The sequence below is a fragment of the Dicentrarchus labrax genome, unplaced genomic scaffold (assembly GCF_905237075.1).
Source record: "Dicentrarchus labrax unplaced genomic scaffold, dlabrax2021, whole genome shotgun sequence".
Classification (NCBI taxonomy): Eukaryota; Metazoa; Chordata; class Actinopteri; family Moronidae; genus Dicentrarchus; species Dicentrarchus labrax.
The window spans coordinates 25,529,045-25,553,628 of record NW_026136701.1 but is presented as its reverse complement, the minus strand read 5'-3'; the positions used below and the strand labels follow the sequence as shown (position 1 = coordinate 25,553,628).

Below are 24,584 nucleotides of genomic sequence, written 5' to 3'. Positions count from 1 at the left end.
CACGAACTGTATAAACACTCCTCTTCCTCTCCTCTGCAGGTCATGGACATCGCCAAGCTCATGAAGGCCTACATCAGCATGATCGTCAAGAAGCGCTACAGCAACTGCCAGTCCGTCAGCAGCCACGGCAGCCAGTGCAGCGCCTGGTGAACTCTGCCCTTTAACCTTTGAACTTATGGCCACTTGCCGGAGTGCCACAGAAGGCTGAGAGCGGCAGCCGCTGGCCATGCATGGACGCACGTCCTCGGCAATCTGTACATTTGACATGTCAGACTGACTGAATGCTGGAGACAAACCACAATGCTCTTAATGTTAACTAGCTCAAATTATTATTTTATGACTGGTTTCATTCCAAAACATTAAACATCCACACCGGATAGATCAGAACTTCAAAGGAAATGCAGTCAGCAATCATTGCAAGCTGCAAGGACTTTCAAAAAATACTCTGCAGGTGACTGGATGAACTGTCTGTCTATTACTGTCTATCATGGGCACACTTCACCCAATCAGATCAACAAACCATAAAATGTAGTCAAACTCTTACTGAAGCCAGTCGGGGGAAGAGCGAAAACATCTTTGCCATCAAAAAAGCCTTCAGTGTCGTTCTTAGCTCTTCTTCTACGCTAACCTCTATGTGATCACCCCCATAGCTGTTAGTAGTTCCTCAAAGGACACTGATTGGTCTGGTACCACTGTACCAGCCACAAATGCATAGATTGAAGCCTGGGTAGATGGATTCTCACATGATCTCATGTCCAGCTGTCTCACAAGGTTATCTAGGAAGTGGACGAAACCAGAAAAGTTGTGCATCTCTTTGGGAAAAAGTTTCAACAATGTTCAAAATATGGTGGCCTTTGTTTCCAAAGGTTCCAATGGTTAGAAAGTTAAGGGATGACCAAACCAAATTTCTTTGGTTGCCAGCTTTTCAAATCTCCCTCCAACGAACTAACTACTTGAGTCATTTAAGTAGTACTTTGTAATTGGGCAGTGCAAACTTGGAGAGAACTGGATAAATTGACCTCAATATCCTCAATTAATTGCCCATTAGAGCCATGAAGGGCTTGAATCTAAGGTTTTATGACCAGGATGACATCTTAAAAAACCTGGGGATTGTCTAACTGCAAAAAACTACATTGACTTAAAACTGGCTCATAACAAAAGTACATGATGGAAACAACTAATCAGAACCATTGATCAACTCACAAAGTACCCAAATACAAAAGAGACCAAAGAAAACCAGCTGAAGGTTTAACACAACCTTGTTTTCTCATCAGTTCGCTCTAAAAGTGTGGATGTGTCTTGTTTTGGAATGAAACGGTTCATTTCTTTCCCGACGCTAACATGCTGTGGCACTATAAGGACGGTTGTTGCAGGATGGGGCTACTTGTTACTGAGGTTTATGTTTGTGTGCCTGTATGTGTGTTTGTCTGTGTGTGTGTGTGTGTGTACGTGTGTGTGTGTGTGTGTGTGTGTGTGTGTGTGTGTGTGTGTGTGTGTGTGTGTGTGTGTGTGTGTGTGTGTGTGTGTGTGTGAATGTGAGTTTTAAGAGAGGTGTGTCTACATGTCTGAATGTAAAAAAAAAAAGAGCAGAAAATAGAGAAAAGAAACCAGTTAAAGCCTACAAGCCTTTTCCTCTGCTTTGAAAAACTCTGGGACTTGACCTTCGATACAAACCTTCTCCAGGATGAACTGTAAATAATATGCAACTGTACTCAAGCATTTCAAGTTTGTGATTGATTGTTTGTGATTGATTTGCTGGTGATACGAAGGTCACACAAGTGCCTGTTCAATCTAAAGCAGGACGAACTCAAGTCAGACTTTGTCTTACCGATGCCACTCTTGTTCCTGTGTAACCAGAATCTGGAAGGTGCTCCCATGTTCCCTTTAACTACCAATGTACTTACACTGCAGAATCGTCCACTTATGTAAGTCATTCAAGCTAAACTCGAGTATTGAAACTATATTTTTCTTGTAAACTCTCCAGTAAATCTAATGTTATCACATTCACTCCCCAAATCTTTGTTGGAAAAACTCAGAAGAAGAAGAAGAAGACTTGCTCTCAAAGAAGATTTCAAGAGACCTTGGTGGTCTTCTTTGTGAGCAAGTGCTTCTTATTCATTTGAGTTTTTCCATCACAACTGGCGTCATGAACAGGATCCTGTAACTCCACCAGACTTTTGTTTGTCGGGATAAAAGCATTAGTTTTTAATTGCAACACCACAAACATCCCCTTCAAACTGCAGAGGCCTGAAGTCATTTATCACCAATGTACTGGGATATATACTTCAATATTTTGGCCTTCTTCATTCTAATGTTCCTGCATACTAAAAGATCAGTAATCATTCTTCTTTGTTGAGTACATTTCAACCACAGTCGTCTTTCTTAGTTTACATAATTGCTTCCCTGCACCTGCAAATGCACAAAATCCACAAAATATGACTGAATATGAATATGTCTCATCTTTTCAAACCCTCTGGATGTCACAGTCCTTGAATGACACATTACGTAACGCCCTTTTAGGTAACTCGATTGGCGATGGTTAAAACATTAGAAGTTAGCTGTGGGTTTTGATGCGATCAATCAGATTTTAGTTTGAATGACTTGCTCAGCTGGACTGCCTTCAGTGTAACATTCCTACAACATTTCACTGGAGCTCCGCGGGCGGCAGATCCATCCAAAGACGCGTGTGCAGGTTTCTTCCACGGTGCCTTGTTGTATATTGTGTACACTTATTTTGTTTTTCCATGTGTGGTTCCTTTTTTGGTATAAAGTGCAATGTTATATATATATATTATATAATCATGTGGCTGTACATTTTATACTGTAAGTGTTTGCCTTCTATTTTTTCTCCTGAATCATGACCACATGGCGATTTTCTCAAGATAAAAGTCTTTACTGTATTTTTCTCTACGCAACCATCCAGCTGACTGTGGATCTTTGACACAATACTGGTATCTGTTTTTTTAATCTGTATTAGCTGTTCTATGTATTGAAAAGATAATTTTAACAATAAATGGTTACATATTTGGTCTGAAGGTGCATTTACTGTAATGTCTATTTATTTTACACTTAACAGTAGTAGTTTTATGTTGTTTTTGTTTATTATTTGTATGACAATCAGACAACCTTTTTTAAAAACACTTTCTACTGATAATTTAAAGGTCCAGTGTGTAACATTTAGGAAGATCTATTGGTAGAAATTAAATATAATATTCATAGGTATGTCTTCATTAATGTATAATCAGCGATTCCTCTTCTACGGAGGCTGCCATGTTGAACCACCATGTTTCTACAGTAGCCCCGAAAGGACAAACCAACCTCTGGCTTTAGATAGGGGAGATTTTTGTTTCCCGGCCACAGAAGTTACTCTCAATCTGGAAAAATCTGGGGATAAAATGTGAGATTATTAATCAAACTCCACCACTAACCCACCATCAGCACAGATAAGGAAAGGTTTGTTCCCCAGAGAGTTAGATAGGACTGCGACCTCAGCATTGACGTGTGTTTGGTGTTCTGGTGATAATGTGTTGTGGTTCTGTCTCTCCTTTGCCTTTTAACCAGAGTAGTACTCTGTTTCACCATTCACTTGTCATGATTAATCTCAAAGGCCCCAGGCTTGCTGGTCATGACATTAGATCCCATCCTCAGGCAGCAAAGTTCACCGTAAGCTTCAAACAAACTAGTTCATGTTTATAACTGTTCTGAAGAACTCTGAAGGGGGGGCCTAGGGTGGCACTGACCACCTCTGAAATCTCTTTGGCAAACCAGGTCTGGAAATGCCCCTGTGAACAGCCACACTCAAAGGCGGGTTGAACAGCTTGCGATCACATCTTCCTCCTGATTGCATCCCACTGTCTTCTCAGATCTGGGAATAAAATACGACATCAGCTCAAAGGCACTAAAAGATGTGCTTGTACTACACATGAACAGCAGTTGTATAAAAAAGGAAAAGAAGAGAGCTTGAGAGAGAAGTTCAAACCCTTCCTAATGTCACCGCCATGGCAGAAAATCCACGTAAAGGTCGATTTTCTGAAATGGTCTGAGTCAGCCACCCCCGACTCTGCTGTTGGAAAGGTGGTTTCAGACACCTTTAGACAACCTGACCAGCACTTTGTTGGAAGCATACTGAGCTTACTGATGACTTAATAGAATTCTTGTCAATAAAAGACCATTAGGAACTTTTCCAGCTTCAAGAAATTACAATTTTAAACCTAAACAGCAGCAAAAAAAAAAAAAAAGCTAGCATAATTAATTGTGCATGTAAACACTGGATTTTCTTCCTCTTTCATTCCTTGGGTCTCGATGTGAAAGAGGCTGATACTGTCCCTCTGTCATGCTTTAAAGCCAATTTCAATTTGATATCAGGCAAATAACCCACACTGCTCTCTGTGTATATAAATATTCTTTATACATTACATCCATGTTACATTCAAAAGAAATAGAAATACAGCCAACAGCAAAAGTCACATTCAAGTCATTTCTGTGCTGCGCATTGGGACGTTGTCACCCAGCCTCCTAAGGCACCAAAAAAATCAAACCACCCAAATAACCTAGGCCGAGAACAGAGCCCCAAAACCCCACAACCTAAACACCACGTGGGCTCCTGGAAGCTCAACAGAATGGCATACAGACAGATCAAAACCACAATTTTCAACAGTATTTATACCGGCACAAATCATCTGAGGATCAAGTTAGAATGACTTTCAAAAACGTCCATATCTGCTGCCTGCACCGTTGTGTGAACACCTCAATATCCTTCTGACATCAGGGTTTTTTGTGCTCATTTGCAATCTGTCTTCCGTTGATCCCCGTCCGTCAAGTGGTTGCTGGAAAAGATCTGGTCCTCTAAAAGGTAAGATTTATTTGTACAAAACATGAAGCGGGTTTATCTCAAGGACACACAGTGAGAAAGATACAAAGCTCTCTGTAGCTCGGCAGTTTTAGAAAGATCCAGTTTGAAGCTATAAAAACCCTTAGCCAGTGAAGGCTACAGTACAGATATTAGCTGTATCCAATGTACTACAGTTGGCCTGGTTTTCCCTAACCAATCCATACCCACCAATGTCATGTGTATAGAAGCTGTAGTAGAGGTTGCTAGGAGCAGTTAACTTATTGTTTTCACATAGGTCAAATAAATATACCATGTGTATGCAGGGGTGTTTCCAGAGGGGGAACCTGGGGTGGCACTGACTCCATTATCCTTACTTTTTCCACTCAACAATGTCTTTGACAGGTTATAGCAGGCTTAATTTTGAAGCTAGTATCATATGAAACTAGATGACCTAATCCGTCCATCGGTACCAACCATGTCATGCCAGCTTGTTGGGAAGGAGGCTACATAATACTCCAAAGTTAGGCAAAATTTCAGTGATGGAAAAACTGGCAAGGGAAAATGTGTTCTATCGGTGCCTACGAATCTCCCCTTTGTAATCTAATCTCATGCAGTTTTGGGGCAATTGAATCTGGTATAAATATGTTATTTTCGCCTGTACTTTAATATTTGTTCAGACTGGGGTCCATAAACAGTGTTGGTATTGCATCAATTGGGAATGACAGGAAAACTGAGACACATACTTCATGTCACCGCTGCATAGATCAGTGCCCCTTTTGTGCCACCGCTGTCAAGTCTGGAAATGCCGCTGTGTGTGAGTTCAGTCTGCTCCAGTTTTATAACGGCAGACTCCTGCAGCTTCGATATGACCTTTTACCTTTTATTGTCAATGTGTGAACAGGTTGTAACACAACTTAAAAAATGAGACTATTTTAGCTGGATAACATTAGCTCGCTTGATAATGTGGACAAATTGGTAGGTAGCTATTTAACGGTGTTGATTTTAGCCAATGATTAATGATGTAACGGTACAAAGCTAAAGCTTTCTACTAGCCAAGAGCGAAACTAGGCAGGGGAATCCAACTAGTTAACTGTAGCCTAAACTAAGCTGAGGTTGGCTGGCTGTGGATTGGCTGCACGCTAGTTAGTAGAAGTGGAGTCAATGGTCCATAAGGTAACTTTCCAGCGTTCAGTCTCAAATATGTCTCTTCTGCCGATGCCCAGGATGATGATCGTTTGCACCTACAGATTGTGTTTTCGGAAAGTCACATATAGAATATTTAAGTTGAAATGTCAAAGTCCAGGTAAAACAGATTTTTGTACCATGTGTAATTACTATTACAAGCTCACTAGGCTGCTAGCATGGCTTTAGCCCTTTAGTCTATAATGTATATTTGTTACTTTATTTTACAGGCTCATAATGTTTTAATAATTTGGCGCTAATTACAAGGAAAATATAGACCAAGTTCTGTTATTAAGAATTTCCTTAAAATAACCCAAATAAAACTTTACACTCATTATTTATCTATTATTGGAAACTGGAGGTGTACCAATTGAACGTCTCCATGTTCCCAATTTACAGTTCTTCCTAGGAACCATGCTATAAATTTACACATCTCCTCCTTTCAATTATAGGAAACTATGGTACCAGAATATGTGAAGATACACACATCAGTCGTTATTTGATGTGGCTACTCTTGCAACAACCAGATTGTACATCAAATAAATGTGCTAATTTAAGAGTTATTTCTAGTCTCCACAAGTCTACTGATAACAACCAGTTCACTCATACGACTGGGAAACAGATTTTTCTGACGGCTCCCACATAACCTGCTTCAATAATGCAGGAGTGCCTGAAAAAGCACAAGCACAACTCCATCGTTCAAGGTAATTAAAGCCAAATTTAAGGGATATAGTGCCACATTGACCATGCACTGAGCCCTAAACCACCATGAAAAGTTTTCCCATCATTACCTTCTGTCCCACGTGACATGAATGCTGCACAATGATCCTGGAAAAAGGAAAGTGTGGAGGTGAGTTTGGTTCATGTCTGTCTATGCTGAGAATAATTGTATTGAGGACCGGCCCCAGAGCAGACAAACCATTCTAACTCAGCAGGAAAACAATTCGTAACAGCAAAATCAGCAAAAAAAACCAATCAGATTATGGAATACGATAAACTGCCCAGAGGAGCTCAGATTGTTTCCACCAAGTGTAAACCATCAGATGTTTTGTTCCTGCATAAATACCGCCTGGTGTTACACTGACGTTACACGAATCACGACCTCTCCTGAGTCACTGTCCTGACTGAGGTTGTTTCGGGGCAACAGGCCAGGGCAGAAAGGGGCCAAACAGAGGCAGGTCCATGGCTGCGGCCCCAGCTGAGTGGGGTGCAAGGGTCCGTTGGGCCCAAAGGTGACCAGAGGCAACCAAAGCGTCCTGGGGGACAACGAGGAATGGCCAGTGCTCGTCTCCTCCATGTCCTTCGCCTTATCGTAGCTCTGAACATCCCAGTGGAGGTTGACGGCTCGCCAGCGCATGAAGACGTTGTACACCGCCGCCCCCTCGTGGACTATCAAGCCTGGTATAGGAACAGAAGATGGACACATTAAAGGAAATGTTGATCCTCTGATGCGGTCACATTTTTAGGTCTCATCAAAAGGTAACTGTCAAAAAATCCTTTCTTTAACTTTTCTTTTGTCATCGTTTCTTTCACTTCTAAGAACATCTATAAACAGTTCCCAGATAAGACAGGTTCTATGAGTGTCTTTAGAGAAAGACTAAGCATGAACTTGACTGCTGGTTCACTGGTTCAAGGGAAACCTAAGGGGACAGTATTTGTTTGCGTCCTCCCAGGTACCGAATATTGAATTAAGAGCCTAAAATCTTTGTTTCAGATTTTGAAACTTTGAATTGAAACTTTTGCATTGATTGTTAAAACAGAGAGAAAACCTACTTTACTAGGAACAAATGGGCCACTTAAATAGGATCATTATGATTTTAAGTTTTCTTTAGCTGTGTAGCCAATTCAGCATACTTTTAATTTCGCACAATTAGCCAAAAAGTAAACAAATATGGACGAAAGAAAACAGGGCTCAAGTTGTATCCCACGGTGTTACAAACATGGTCGGATACTGACAGTCTGGCAGTCAAACAGCCTGCGATTCAGCCAATGAATGACGGTGACACATTCATGAAGGAGCTAATGTCAGTCAACTAACGCAAGCTGGGACTTCAGTGCTCGGTCTGAACTAAAGCTTTGCTCCATCTGTGCTATAGATTGCGTCTTATGTAACACAGAGATGGAAAGAAAATCATCCTTTTCTCTCTATTTCACAAACACAGCCGAGGGTTGAAAAACCTGGAGTAGATTAACAAGACCAGGTTTGCCAGCAGTTTGCTTTTTTTTTTTAACCAGAAGAGAAAGAATGTGAAGTCATCCTTTTCATACTTTAATATTTTCAGATATCTGTTCGACCTGGGACCAATTCTCTATCACATGTTTTTTTTCAATGTTATATAAACTGCTACTAGATTTCGCACTAGAGCAGTGGTTCCTAAACTTCTCTCATGAATGTAACCCCTTTGAAATATGTTTTCCCTAGGAACCCCCTGACCAGCGATAAACATTTCTGGTAAAAAAAAAACAAAACATTATTTTATTCAATGCATAACAATAACAGTAGAGAACAACTGATAAACTATACAATGGACCCAAACAGTGAACACTTTAACAGCTATGACAGCTCACAGGCTCACCTACGCAGACCAGGTCCATGAAGCCGTACATGCCGTAGCAGATCTGGAAGAGGACGTCGCGGCGCTGCCAGACGGCCTGCGGGCTGAGGGCTGACCACAGCAACCAGGAGATGCTGGCCACCAGGAAGAGAGAGCCCAGGAACACCGCGATGATCTGCACCTTCTCCACCAGGGTGATAGTGATGGACTGCCACTGCACACAGAGAACAGAGGCCGATACATAAAATGGACTGATGGCAAAATATCGGTGGTTTGTCGGTGCCTTCCAACTTCTAAAAAAACTCTGTGGGTGGACTCATCAGTCGTTTGTTTCAGGGTCACTGGATGGAGATATTTCCTCCACTGCATACATGTAAACATGACATCACTCTCCAATTAACATCCACTGCATTAATAAGTCAGTGTGTCATCACTATTTAAAGCTGGAATAGGATCTCTAGAGTAGCCTGAAAAAAAGTTAATACTATATTAATAGTAATGATAGCAATAAAATTATATATGAGCTGTACATATATATATTTACACAAGGTGGCGTTATGAATAGTATAGGTTCAGTATCCTATACATTTTAAAATATCACTGCCTTTACTTGTGAATAATTCACTGATCCATCATATCAACATGCATTAAGGACATATGCAACAGTCACCATTTAGATATACATCATACATTCCCTCAGTGTGTCCTCCATTAACTGTATGCAAGAAGTCTATGTATATATATTAAGTACAGTTAATGGTGCAATCTGTGCTATAGTACAATGAGAGGAGATGGACTTTGCTGACTCTGCTTAACTTGACAAGGACCTCTAAGTCCAGTTCTCCGATCAATATATTGGCGAGCAGTTTCTCCCAGAATCAGCGTTAACATTCTGTTGCTTGTCTGAAAGTAACTGAACTGTTTAAATCCAAGATATCTCCAGTTGGAACCGCGCAGACCGCTCAGGTTGGTGGTTGTGGATTACTGTCACAGTGTCAGGTTGTGCTGTTATTACTTTAAACAATGACTTAATTTAATGTTCTGAGTCTGTTTGTATCAGTAAGGTTTGTAATGTAATGGTTTAATAAACATAATAAATATAAAGTTATGAAGAAAAACAACAAACATTTTTAAAGAGTTTATCTTTAAAGTTGGACAGTTTTAGTTGTTTTCCCACAACTTTACCCAACAAAGAGAATAACTAATTAGACCAGGCACAAATAAGAATATAACACAATATAACTACAAATATTACACGTGTTAAAAATGAAGGTTTAAAGATAAAAACAAGATGAATCAAACTAATTAACAAATATTCGCATTAAGTTTAAAAATCGATTCAAACCGACAGGCTGGTGACGCAACGCTGAGACGTCACAGAGGAACCGAATCCACCGGTTCGAGCTGAGAGATCCGGAACACAGGAGCCACCGAGGGGAGCCAGCTGTGCTCATCTGTATCACCGGTAATAGACCCTAACGTTAGTTTGACTCAACGGAGCTGCCTCTTCATCAGTGGCCGTCATCATCATCTGAGGCTGGGATAAAGAGAGCGCGGCGCACGCACAACGCGCCATCCGCCGTCTACCATCCATCATCCATCATCCATTATCTATCATCCATCATCCATCATCCACCATCACAACCCCCATCTATCATCCATCATCCATCATCCACCATCCGCCGTCTACCATCCAAACTTCCCACAGATGGTAAAACGGACAGAGAGTGCGACCACTAACCGCTGCTGCACCGGTGAACTGCACCCTGACTAACTAACAGCTGGCTGCTTGTTCAACATCTGCACAATGATTCAAGTAGTTACATTACTTCTTTTATACAGTTAAATACTGAAACTTATGGAATACCATTTCCGCCAATGTGCCGGGAAAAAAGATATATATTATATTATATTATATTATATTATATTATATTATAATGAGAACCTCTTAAAATATCGACTTACTATATCAAAATAATGAGAAACTTTCCCAATATTTAGACTCTAAGTCATTATTTTTAGATACTAAGTCAAAGTATTGAGAAGGTTTCTTATTATTTTTTTCAGTCACATTAATAGAAACTAGAACTTGGTGCCATAAAAAGAAAGGATGGTTTTTTTAATTTGACAATTTCTTCTCTAATTTAGATTCTCAGCTCACCTGTGAAATAAAACTGTCTGTAGTTTTTAATGTTCTGAATTTGTAAAGCTGAAACTGAATACATTAGGTGTCACTTATTCATAAGTGAGTATTGATTATTGCTCTGTATTAACACATGCTCAGATAAGTTGTTGTATGATATTTCAGAGGTTATATCAGGAACACTGGAGTATTTTATGTTTTTGTAGAATCTGTGAACAAGTGGGAACTTCTTGCAATAAACTCAACTAAGTGGCGCCTTTTCTTATTTTTTTTCTTATAATTTCATATCAAATACATGTTTATTTTACAAAGTAGTTGAAACAGCTTTTTCTAAGTAGTTAACCTTTTTCCTATATTTAATGCATGAGAATAACAGTACTAATAAACTGTACAATGAACCCAAACAGTGAACCCAATAACTGCGGGAAGTTTGTATAAAATGAGATTTGGATGAATTTTGAGCAGATTATTTCCTGTGAATATTGATCAGAGATTAGTTTGTCTGATATTTTTAGTAACGTTTAATAATTATTTCTGGCTGTATTATCTTTTTTTTTAACAATCCTACTTTAACATCCTAATGTGTTTTTTTTTTTTTGACAAATTCAGTGTTTTCTTCTCATTAATATTAGCTCTCTGGTTCTTTAACTGCATACTTTTCTAATGCTGTTTATTAGAAAGTGAAGGCTCTGTGAGTATAGCTTGTGTTAAGGTCTTAGGTTTAGATCATACATAATAATCTAAACAGTTTTATTTAGAAATGAATGAAATGCTGAGGTATTAAAAAATGCTTTCTTACACCCCTTAAAATCACGAAAGGCCTCGCAACCCCCTGTGAAGCTTTGGTGACCCCTGGTGGAGGGTCGGGACCCCCAGGTTGGGAACCAGTGCTGTAGTTCAACTTCTTCCAGTGTGAAGTAGTTGGCAGCTTTCACAGTAGCTTCCCAACACCACACACACACCAAATTTGTATTTACTTTTATCTTATTGAATTTTTTTAATAGCAAGTGCAACTCAGGTAGACGTATTGTAATCATCAGTGAGGTATGAAGTATCCAGATAAAGCAACGATTTAAAGATCAGGAATAGTCGTACACTGCATTTTAATGCTATACTGTAGTCAAGTTTTACTTACTTTATATACTGTTATATGCAGTAGTTTTCAGTTTGTGATCATTTCAATTTCACATTATGTTTCATACGTAAAATTGTATAAGACTGAAGTTAATGCCATCTGTCAGTTAAAAGCAGTGGAGTGACAATCACACATTCCTGCATCCTGTGAATCTCACACACGATGAAATGTCCAAAAAGCACACGTGCCAGTTCAAATGTGACTTTATTTACATGTGAAATGGTGTTAAGCGTGTAACTAGTCCTAGTAGGGACTGTTTGATTAGGTCTCTTTATGTCTCCGTCTGCGAAGGTACTAAACCTGTGGGGCAGACTCTCCTTCAACTGCAGAAAACTGCTGAGCAGCTCCACTGGACGGATGCTAAAGGTGAGAAACACTCATCCTAAGATGTGTGTTTAAAGAGCTACCTCACACTTAAACATGTTCATTCTGAATTTATGAAGATCTGCCTTTCATGGGTTCCAAGCAGATTATTTGTATATATGTCTTAATACATGTGGAGGGGATCTTTAATGAGTCAAAAGACAAACTACTACTACTTCTCCTCTCTACTGTCCTATAGGCGGCTACCAGCCTGATTGGCGGGACCCTCCCCTGGCTGGAAAACCACTACAACCAGAACAGGACGGGTTACTGCAGGCAGCCGGAACACAAAATCATGACCAGACAGTTTCACACTACCCTGAAAGCCTGCTACAAGCACGACAAAATCTCTAAAAAGGAGATGAGGGAGGCCAAGAGGAAGTGGAAAGAGGCCATGAGGAATGTAAGAGAGGAGGACAAGAGGAGGAAAAAGCTGTGGGGAGAACAAAGTTGTGTACCAGAGCCAAATCAATAACAAGAAGACATAAGATATATGAGAGCAGAGGAGGAGAGAAGAGAAAGCACAGAATAAAAACTTGATGAACTTGGAAATTGTTGATGCTGAGAGGATGATTGTGAGGCTGCACAGCGCTCGTTTCAGAGGGAAAGACTTTAGGCGGACTGAGTGGACGAGAAAGTAGAGCTCTGCTGAGCCTGTGTGTTTGTTCAGTCTGCCAGTGACTCAAGTCCCATCTGGAGTGAACAGATCTGCAAAAGCCTGAGTGTTCTTCAGTGAGAGAAACTATCCAGAATGCAGATATTTTAAGCCTCAGGAGTCTCTGGCTGTTCAGCTTTGGAGGAAACGAGGACGGAAGGAATCATGATGCTCCAAACTGACAGCAGAGACCTGAAGAGGAAACAGAAACACTCAGGTTCACAGTCGACGCTGCGTTTGCCTCAAGCTACCAAAAACTACCATCATTATTTCTGTGTTTTCTAGAAAATAAACTCTTTATTACAATATTTTAGATGCACTGTGGCTTTTTCATGTTAGTTGAGTAGAACCGCTTCAAAGGGATTTTGTGTTACACTTCCACAAAGGGATGCACAAGAAACAGATCTTAAAAAGCGAGGGGTAGAAATATCCTGATTTGAAGCCCATAATAGCTGGAGCTTCAAAAACACTGAATGCTACACTTCCCACAATGCAACCTGATTGCATCTTTCATTAGACCCTGCCTGTTAAATGCTCACATCTTTTAAATTCAACACCACCCCTTTGTATCTCATGTTTTCTGTTAACAAGACTGCCAATTAAAGCGCAAGAAGAACAAAGCAGGTGTCATGGTGGAGGAGGATAAACACAACCCAGAGAGATATTTTGCAACCTGGCAACCCAAAAGTTTCTATTCTTAATGACTTTTTAGTTTTAGTTAATTAAGTTGTCAGGTACAATTTATAAACCCTTTATAAAGGGTGCCTTATGAGAAAGTGGTCACATTTAGAACATGCATTAACTAAGTCCTGAAACAAGCAGCAACCTCCGAGGAAGTAACAACTTTTACTTTAAAATGTCCAACTTTACAGTAGAAATAAACATGTTTACAGCCTGGTACAAAGAACAGTTTTGGCTCCTATAAATGATTTCACAGTTTGTGAAAACTGTACGGGGGTGAATTTTTATATAACTCACCTGTTTAGATGATATTAAGGCTTAAAGTTATACATAATTAAGGCTATGGCTGCTTTGAGTGACAGGTGGCTGCAGGTAGCTGTTTTCAGTACCCAGGCTTCATTCGGTCCGCCTCAGCTCCACCCACGCTCCACGTATTTGTCCATTTTTTCAGAGTGAGGACTGCCAATAATATAGTCAACTTTTTTTTGCAAACAGTTAATTATTTACACATCCAGCAGTTATGGAGAAACATGATCATCCAATTGGATTCATATTTGTGTCCACCTGATCAATGTGAGTTTCTTTTAGCTCTGTTTTTGGTCTCCACCAACTCCAGAGGGAAATATCTGGCTCTTTAAATACTCCACTATATTCACCAGCTAATCTCTGAGTTTGTCTGCCTGCTGTAGCCCAAAACGACACGTGAGAGCCGATAGTGAATCAAAATAGCAAAGTTGTGGGCAGTGAGACCAAAACAATGAGCTGAACAATGAGCCGTTATAAAGCTCCTTGGTGTTGAGGTGTAAAAGACTTAATTTGGTCCCTTGGAAACTGAAGATGAACAAAAGGAATGAGAAATGAATAATTCCAGGCTAGATATATCCTCATTTCTACATAGTTAAAAAGATTTTTATTTAGTGGGCCAAGAGTACAAAAAAAATTATGTAATTATAGAGTAGGTGTACTGCAACATTTGGATTTTGAAACTGAGTTAAAGCAATCCATTTTGCATGAAGGGCTCTGACAGACGCAGGTGGGTTTGTTCGTTGTCAGTTTGCCAGTGAAACTGCTTTTACCAGTTCAGCTCTGTGTGGCTGTTCTCCTCCACCAGAGAAGCTGTGAATATTTCTGAGCATAAATCTAACCGGAGGGTCGATGCATCAGAGATTGTAAAAACAATCTCTTGTTAATGCCTCTATAATAATTTAGAGAGCACGCTCCGTGGGAGAAAACTGTAACCTCAAAGGTTTATGGCTGTAAAAAGCAGTAAAAAATAAAGCCATAAAGAATATAATGGCTGCAGTTTGGTGTCACACTGCTTGTCAGGCATTTAAACTACAAATCTGAAAAGATCCATGCACAACGGTTTCAAGAGTTTATGGAGAGCAATACAGAAAACAGGAGGCAATCGTTGACAGTAAATAAGTAGTTGACAAAGCTTAGAGGCACCAGATCCTCAAAGTCAGCCTCTGTGTTAGGAACTCTTTCCAACTCCCTTCTCTGTGCACCTTGGATTGAAAAGAAAGTGCAAGAAACCCAACTGAAAATCATCAAAATGAACCAGACTTATTGACTGTGGAGGGATATGATTAGAAGTGAAACAGCAGGCATTGTTCAGACAAATATTACCTGGGAGTACCTTCATCAAAGACCTACCAACAGTCAACACTGACTTCTGTTTAACCATGGTCACTATCTTTCTTGAACCTTAACTGATTGGTTTTAGTTGATTCAGCTCAACCTGAATCATAGAGGTGACAGTCCAGAAAAGATACATCATCTTGTAATCATATCTTGGAATAGCCATTTGTGATAGTTTTGGTAGTCACAGACATGATAATGAAGTCCTGTTGGGGCAGCAGATCAGAAGATTGTCTTTTAGGTCATTTGACAAATGACCAGAGGTGTGGCCTCGAGGTGAGTAGGTGTGTGTTTCCACAGGTGACAGTATAACTGAGGCAACTTTAAACAGAGACAGGAACTAACCTGTGAAATTTGAGGTCAACTTTACCTGCCACGGTCTCTTCATGTTAATGGCGATGACGTGGAAGCGGTAGCAGCAGAGCTCGCAGGTCCAGCAGCCTCGCTCGCTGATCCACTTCAGCAGGCAGTGCTGGTGGGTGTAACGCACTGAGCCATCACACCGACACGGGTTCAACAGGTCCCCCTGGAGAGTGGAGAGAGGGCAAAGGTCAGATTGGAACAGAGATTAAATACTATAATAAAGCAATAAGAAAGGATTCTTTTCCCATTGTCGTGAGCATAATATATAACTCACTATGCTATTTTGTCATTTGTTGTCGAGCTGCTGAGATTTATACATTACACCTTAAAAGGCTTAACATCAAGTCAACAAGTGAAAACAGTCAATCTCCTGATCACCATCAGACGTTCTCTTGAAGGACCAAACCACTCCCCAAAGCCTGCTGAACTATTGTATCTATATTGAATCTATCAAACGAGACAAAAAAGCACAACATCCATCATCATACATGCAAGGTCCTTGGGGCTAAAGCACATCCCGGTTCATGGTGGGCAAGAGGAGGGTGCACCCTGGACTGGTGACATTAAAAACCATAAAGGACACTAACTTTAGGACAGCCATGGACTTCCATCAAAACATGGTACAGTGTGAAAAAACTCTTTGACTGATTTGACTCATCATTTTTTGGCTTCATTTGCAGCCATGGATGTTGTTGCTTGGTTCACACTGAAATATCTCAGGAGCTGTTGGATGGATTGCTATGAAACTGTGTTCAGACAATCATGTATGACTAAGAATGAATTATAACAACTGCTCAACCTCTGACTTTTCTTCTAGCATCATCATCAGGACATTCCCATCAGCCTCAGCTGCAAACATAATCATGCTAACAGGCTGAACCAATAGTAAACATGGTACACATTATACCTGTTTTACATCAGCAGGCTGGTGTACTCTTTTTATAGCCCAAAACACGTATGTCACAAATATTTACTGAAACATAAAAACTAAAGCAAACTGCTGAACTGATCTGGATGAATCAAACTCTTCGACAATCAGCACGAGCAGATTTCTGCCTATTTCATCATTGGAACAGCAGTAAAGAAGATTTCTCTCCCTGTTTCACACACATTTAACACTGTAATACCAGTGACAGACTAAACCCCAGAATCTTTTCAGGAATAAAGAGAAACTATCTGCTTTTGGGTCGATGTTAGAACCCCAGTATTAATCATAAATCCATTTTCAAGGTCTATGTGTCAACTTTCCCATCATCTAGAAATCCGTGTTTTCAAGCCTCGGTTTTGGCCTTTTCTCCCAGCCGGTCGTACATCAAAGACTCGTTCACCAGAGGGCTTCACCGGCATCGCTCAGATCAATGATCATTTCTCAAAGCTACAACACTCGCGGATATTAACGGCGAGTTGCAGTATGACATTAATCATTACAGCCGTATCTATTTGTTCGGATGTTTTTTTCCTTCCTCGAGGCATTCCTCAAGCAGCCATTACTGTAGCTTTGACCTGCCGGTTGGGCTGTGAGTGGCATATTAATAGTATATTAAGGTCAGTGGTCAGGGAGCTCGTTTTTCATCATGTCATATTAACCTTGTGGGTTTGAAAGGACCTCAGAGGCTTTTGCTTGAATGAACTGACGTGGGTCAGCTATCCATTGGAGCTGTGACTGATAAAAACCAACATCAAGGACAATTTTAATATGTTTCTGAATTCTCTAAGGGGACGTTTGATGAAAACATTCCACTTATTTTACTAGCAGGAAGACCAGTGGGGTTCTGGAGTGTACCAGAAGGTCAACAAGGATTCGAGTGAAGGGTTTTAATAGAACTATAATATATCCATCTATCTGTTTATGACAACTTACTATCTTTTTACAGTGCTCACAACCGCATCCCAGCTTAGTGGACCTTGAGTTAAGACTGTTTTGATAAAGAGATGTTATATTTGGACTCATGTTACATGGTTTTCATCAGCAGAGAGAACATGCCATGCAGCAATGGAAAACAGACAGTAGGATTATTGATTAGATACTGTGATAATTGACACGCCAATCTTCACTCAAGGTCCACTTTCATCCAGACCTCACAGTCTTCATCAGAACATACAGCTTGAAATACAGTTGCTTGGAACAAGCCAGTAAGCAGACCTTGAGTTAGGATTGTATGGTCAATTAAAAGAACTGCTGAAAGCTCTGGAAAAGTCTAGTAAATTAACCTTTAGTTTATTTAAGTGTCCTCGTCCACACTAGCAGCGGTTGTCAACTGCTGATTGAACAAAGTATTGAGCATGAAATTGAAACAAACAGACGAAAAAAATCCTAAGGTAGTTTATACAGTTTGATCACAACTAAGCAAATCTGCTGTGATTGAAAGCTGCAGACAAAGTGTGTAAGTGGGCCTTGAGTTAATAATGAACTACCATAATTGTTTAGATTTGTGTCTGGTTTTGTGAATCCAGCAGCGGTTTGTGAAAGGAAATGTGCCTTCTGGTGTTAAATAACATCTCATTCTGACTCTATCTGCCCAGACGTGAATATTTTAAGTGTCAAATTTCTGTTTTGCAATCTTCTTGATAACTGGTGAGCTTTTCCCTGCCTGCGGCCTTGTATCAAAATCAAATATCAGTCTGGACCCGGAGGCAGAGCTATTAGATTAGCCCTGCTAATAGGCTATAGCCCACGTTCAGAAGACAGGATATTCACTTAGGCATTTACTGCCCTGACTCCTCTCTTTCCCTTAAGCTCTGGCGAGGATGAATCGTCCCTCATCGAGCCTCGCTGTCACGATCCAAACGGGCCTGCAGAGTGTCAGATTTCAGAGACTGGCGGACAGAGTGTCCATTTGTCCCTGCAGGTCCACATCTGTCCATCCACCTCCAGGAAGACGTGTAGACACTTAGACTGATTCATCGCTTGGTGATTACGTTTATTATACATAAATTATGATTCAGTCATCCACTTCTGATATGATGGATGTGGCTGTGTATTGATTGTACAGCTGACAACTGAAGGGAAAACATGGATCTACAAAGGAATAAAAATCACTAGTTATGATAATATAATGTGTTTTGTCTCCATTATTCTGGTTTTCAGTCAGTTTCAGAGGTCTATTTTCCTGTTTATTGTATTTTAATGCATTTATTCACATTATATAGGAGCCCTTTTGCCATTGTGCTTGAAATTAACTTGCGTTGCCATATAACAAAGATTTTAGTGCACAAAAGTGACAATTTTCAAGTATCAGCTAAATAATATGAAAAGTAAAGAGGAAGTGGGAAGAAAATGTTCACCCTCTAAAGGGAAGTGCAACCTAATTTCATTCATGCATTAAGTTTAATGGTATCAATCTGTTCTGTCACATCAGCTGTCAGTCCTTACGAAGCAGTGCAGTAGTGTCGGTCTCATCGCTTTAACACAATCGTCCCTGGATTACGTTCTGCTCATGAGTCTGAGCTCCTGTAAATGAAACGTAGAGAAACACTGCTCAAAATGTGTAGTTTTGCTAAAAATGTGGTGAATTGTGTTAATTCATGATTTAATTGCAGTTATTTCCACAGTCGTTCAAGATTACATTACATTTGTTTCTGCTGGAGTGCATGAAGCTTAACAGGCTGAAGTGTGTTGACTATACCAAACAGTCTTAATTTACTGAGAACACACAACAAATCAAAGACAGTAACAAATCTAAGCATTAGGCAAACTAGTGAAGTTTTTCATATCTTTTATCTGACTGTTTATGAAGTTTATAGTCTATATTCTTTCCTCTTTTGTTTCACTCACTGTTGCTGTGGACATTTTAAATGCAGATCTCGTTCATGAAAAGGGTGGGAAGCAGTTATATTTTATGTCTCATGTTATGTCTTTCATTTAATGTTCCAGCCAGATCACTGAGGTCCTTTCTGTTAAATGTTCCTTTTATGTCCAATAAGCCTACCAGTGAGAGTGCTTGTGTGCTCCTGAACTGTGGAACTCACTGCCTCTGGACATTAGAAAGGTCTCTCTCTCTCTCTCTCTCTCTCTCTCTCTCTCTCTATATATATATATATATATATTTAAAGAAAATAAAAATAAAATATATTAAGCCGTAGTTTTGTAATCATTGGTTTTTACATTTTTTTCCTCCTGGGTGTTTTTTCTATTGGCTTTTATTTATTGATGTTTTACATTGTATTGTTTTTATTGTATTTATTATTAGCCTTGATAGATGTTATTTATTGTCCATTTTTGTTTTTGTCAGTATGGAAGCCCATTTCCACCAATGTGACGAGGGAAAAAAGGATTCTGTAAGTCATTATAATGAGAAACTTTCTCACAATAATTAGACTGAATGATGGATTTGTGATACTCAATCATTACTTTGAGAAGGTTTATCATTAAAATGACTTTTAGAATGTTGTTTTGTTCCGTCACATTGTCAGAAATGGGCTTCCATATGTCTGTGTGGTTTAAACGTGGCTGTGTGAACAGTTCGATATAATAAAGCTGAGTCGAGCTGTAGTGAGTGCAGCCTCTGTAGCGCTGTCCTTGGTGCTGAAGCTGTGGGCGGTTGTGCAACTATGATTGTATTTGGAAAACTCATGGAAAACTTTTGATTTGATTTTATTAATATTATTACCCAAAGTCAGTGCTTACAAAAGTGAGGTTTGGGGCTCTCTGGAGATCAGTGAGAGGTTAAAAGTGTCCATCAGCTAAATGGAATAAGATGGGATCAATTCCATGTTAGCTGCACCAAAAGTGTAAGAACAGTTGATACAGTCGCCTGTTGTTGCCAATGTTTGTATGAGTACATTCTTAGTTACAGCCTGTAAGGAAGGTTTTACAAGCTGGTAGCACTTCATTAAAGAGTTAATTAGGTAACAATAGATGGATGACTCACATCCATATCTTCTTGTTCCTACAGCGAGATGTTTGAGTGACGTCTGTGCAGAGGTCGACACTAGAAGGATGTTTTCACAATTATCTGCTGAAAGTGGAAGGTTTCTCTGAGCTCACTGAACATCTGATTTTAAGGGGTGGGGCCTACAAGCATGATTTTTGACATCACAAATAGTACAGGAAGTCAACCCTGGTGCAGTATGTAACTTCTACAGTGTGATACACCAGTGCACACACACTGAGAATGGACTTTACAGAGAAGGAGGAGACATCTTGTGTCCAGCAGTAAAACTTACAATGAACATACATTCTGTCATTTTTAATTGATTAGTTGATTGGTTGATGGTCAAAAATGCTGATCACTGTTTCCCAAAGCCCAAGGTGAAATCCATAAATGCCTTGTATCGTCCACAACCCAAAGATACTCAGTTTACTGTCATAGAGGACTAAAGAAAGCAGAAAGGGTCACATCTGAGAGGCTGAAATCAAAGAATTGAGACAATTTTTCTTTTAAAAAAAAGACTCAAAATGATGAATCAGTTATTAAAATAGTTGGCGATTAATTGAATAGCTGACAACTAATCCATAAATCGTTGCAGCTCTACTTTAGTTTAAAACAATGTTTTATGATTTAGAAAACAACCTAAAGTAAGCAGCAGCTGTCAGATAAATGTCCCTGCGTTAAGAGCAATATTTCTCTCTGAAAGGTGGCCGAGTACAGTAACTCAGCTGTTGTGTAAAATGTTGATTCTCCTCATTATGCTGGGGCCTTCTGAGGGGCCCTCAGGGACCCCTGAAGGTCCCCAGAGCTCACTCCTGGAAGTGCTGATGTGAGCGCTGTCCGTGGTGCTGAAGTCATTGCAGCAGTTAGAATGGAACTTCTGTCCAATCACAGAGGGTTTTACTCTCATTAGCTCCATTTATTCTGGTTCTGACTGGGTTCCGTCCAGCTGAGCTTCAAGGATGTGAGCTGAGCCTCTACTCAGCTGGGTTTACCTCGTTTTAATTAGATGAGTTGCTGCTGTCAGCCAATTAGTGTACAGCATACTGGGAGGACTGCACCCTCACCTTCATCCCATTTACATCAACTTTCATCATTCACAAAACCAGGACTTGTAATCTGATTACAATGGAGAGAGAGAGAGAGAGAGAGAGAGAGAGAGAGGAGAGAGACACACACACACACACACACACACACACACACACTGATATCAGATCTGTTTCACCTCCATGTCCGCGGTGCATTTACCTGTTCTGCGCCCTGGAAGCAGATCCTGCAGCTGGGGGTGGGGATGCAGTTCTCGCTGCTGCAGTTTGAATGCATCGCCTGCGCTTTGCACGAGCTGCCCCCGACAGCCCCCTCCTCGCTGGAAAAATTCCCCGCGTTGTCCCCCTCACACGCATCCCCGCGGCTCCGGCCCTCCCGGCTGCCCTCTCCCTCCTCTCCCTCCTCTTCCTCCTCTCCCGGCTCTGCCTCGTCCTCATCGTCGGGGCGCGGACGTCCTTGGGAGCCGAGCGGCTCGCCTTCCTCCCAGGTGTGGCGGTGGGTGACGGTAGAGCCTCCCCTCGCCTCCCCGCAAGCTGAACCCGCCTCTCCCTCCTCTGTGCTCATAATAAAATGAAAAGTGGAGACTAAATTGCATAGATGCCCCCCCGGCGGCTCGCAGGTATCCACCCCCCCTGCGACGCAGCCCTGATGCAGCCTTTAGGCTCCCAGATCACGGCGCTGTCGGAGGATGTGCCTCCGCTCCGTGGATACCGAACCGAGCCGTGCTCCTGTAGCCGAACCTATGGTGTGGCTGCTCCGTAGAGCTGCGGCTCAGCGGCCGGATCCCCCCGGTGCAGCGGCCCGTTGGTCGGCTGGAACCGCCTCATGCGCTCCGGAGACCTGGGGAGCATTTCCAAGCAGCCTCCATGCATCGCAACGGGACTCAGCCGTCCCGAAGCGCCGGATTCCCCCCTCTTCCTTTTCCTCTTCCCTTCCTCCTCCTCCTCCTCCTCCGCCTCTTTAGTCCCCGCCGAGGAAGCTGGGAGCGACACAGCCGCGGTGGGGCAAGGAAGACCGTCCTCCAAACGGGGAAAACCCGGGTTGAACCCCCCACCCCCCCCTCCTTGATGTGGTCGGGTATTCACCCTGCTGACGGGCTCTTGAGCAACAATCCTCCCCGAGTCAGCTGCAGGTTGTGTGAAGAGTGTTGCACTCTCAGGAAGCAGAGAGGACTGTTCCCCCGGGGGGAGAGGAGCAATCAATCACATTATTATCCCATTAATATGATGGAGGAGAGAAGTTTGTGCTCCTGCAGCCGGCTGGAGGACAGAGGATGAGCTGCATCATATTCACAGCAGCAGTCACACAGAATACTTTATGTGGTGGGATGTGGCGACCCGCAGCACCCTCCCCGCGTTAAAGGGGTCACCTGCTGGGTTACAAATGCCATCATTATCAAGGGTGGTGGCTTAAAACCTCCCTGAATGTTAAAGAGGCACCTCGGCCTGTAAATGATGGAGCTATTAACTCTCAGAGGCGGCTTATGCCTGTGGTTGTCTGGGGGTGGTTGATGCAGAGTTTAGGGGGTCCGCTATGGGGGTCTATAACAGAATATAGTTTGACACATTAATTAAATACACACTGTATACCAGCTCTCCTAGTGTCTTCTTCTTGCTGAGGGATCATAGGGGTCCTGGATCAGAGGGGGTCACAGTGGTTTTTAAGGGTTCTTGCTACTTAAAGAGACTCCTGATGGTGTTCCAGGGAGTCTTTGATGGGGGTATATGGGTAATGAAGGGGGTTCCAGGGGTCCCTGAACTGGCCACAGGGTTTCTGAATGTCTATAACAGGACTCCCTGCCAGACAGAGAAGCTAGGTTTTTACTCTGTGTCCTCCCACTACCCACTAACGGAGGCTGGCACTTATATAACAGCAGCTGGTTAAAAAGAGAATCCTTTAAAAGCTGATGAACATTTGCTCTTCTGGAGAGCCTAAAATGTGTATTTCATAATTGAATATACAGCCTATAACTTCTATATTGATTGATGATGTAAATATAATTTAACATTTTCAGTTGCAACTATTTCATTCTCAAGCACCCAAATAATGAAAAATCAGGTTTTCAGCTTTAAGTTAAAAAAGATACAGAATGTTCTGTTTTTAAAACTCAAAGGTTTAAGTTATTTTAAACAAGAAAAGTAAATCAACAATTCAAATTCAACAAAAGATTAGAGATAAGTAAAGCTTTTAAAATTTTATTTCATGACTTAAAAAAAGTGAAGAAGTGGCTTAAATCAGTGGCTTTGAGGGTCAAACTAATATTTTCATCGTCAATTAATCTAATGATTGTTTCTTCTGATTTAAAATGTAAAAAAAATGACAAATTTGCTTATTTTGTCCAACCAAAAGGTAAGAAACTGTAACCAAATATTTATTATTTTTACATATTATTCAATGAATCATTTCAGTCAGTGAGTTAAGTCAAACTGTGGTACTGTACAACTCAGCGACCGATCAAATCTTCCAATATGGGCCACAGACACTAAATGACACAATGTGCTGAAGCTGCCAACCATTCACGTCAGATCTGTCAAATTTGAGATTAGTTTTAAAGATAAATAAGTGTTATTAATTCAATGATCTGTTATGGCAAAATTTTGGACTAAGTGATCCCACCTTTAGATATTTCTATTCAGTGCTTTACTAATGTGCCACAATAATGTTCTAATGTTCAAATATCTTCATTTGGGGGCTTTTAAAAACAAATATTGATATATGTGATTGTTTGCGGTTAAAACGGTGGGAAGGGACTTCCTAAATGGGTCAGTAACAACACAAATGATACATCAAGCTCATTATTCTTTAACGCATTTACAATCCTGATCCGAGCCAGAGTGCCTGTATCTGAGCACACAGTTAGTATTTTATATGTTCCCACCTTTCTGCAGAAATACAGAGCCGTGCTACTTAACGTTATCCGCATGGATACCAGATAGTAAGAGGAATCAGGAGAATGTAAGAGAAGGGATCTTATAATGGGAAGGTTGCCAGTTTAAATCCCTCGACTGTGTGAATGAGTAATGATTTTCCCAGCATAACAAACCCCGCTGCAGTTCCTTGAGAAGGGCGTTCAACCCTCAAATAGTGCAGATCTGCGTCGACTGTAAGTCTCAGTAT

The 24,584-nt window shown here is 40.9% G+C and overlaps 2 protein-coding genes across 3 annotated transcripts in view; one reads left to right on the top strand and one right to left on the bottom strand.

The window, feature by feature from the left end:
• myo10 (myosin X) overlaps positions 1 to 3,039 on the top strand; it is a 126,491-nt gene extending 123,452 nt beyond the window's left edge. For both annotated transcript variants that reach the window (XM_051403180.1, XM_051403171.1), the window contains exon 41: positions 40 to 3,039. In XM_051403180.1, the coding sequence (XP_051259140.1) occupies positions 40 to 150 (111 nt within the window). In that variant the 3' untranslated portion in view covers positions 151 to 3,039. The remainder of the gene's footprint in view (positions 1 to 39) is intronic.
• Positions 3,040 to 4,391: 1,352 nt separating this feature from the next.
• marchf11 (membrane-associated ring finger (C3HC4) 11) lies at positions 4,392 to 22,979 on the bottom strand. The gene is made up of 4 exons (XM_051403313.1): positions 21,669 to 22,979; positions 15,557 to 15,712; positions 8,590 to 8,782; positions 4,392 to 7,411 (listed from the first exon to the last, which is right to left on the bottom strand). The coding sequence occupies exons 1-4, from the start codon at positions 22,029 to 22,031 to the stop codon at positions 7,089 to 7,091; spliced, it is 1,035 nt and encodes a 344-aa protein (XP_051259273.1). The 5' UTR covers positions 22,032 to 22,979; the 3' UTR covers positions 4,392 to 7,088.
• Positions 22,980 to 24,584: the final 1,605 nt, after the last annotated feature.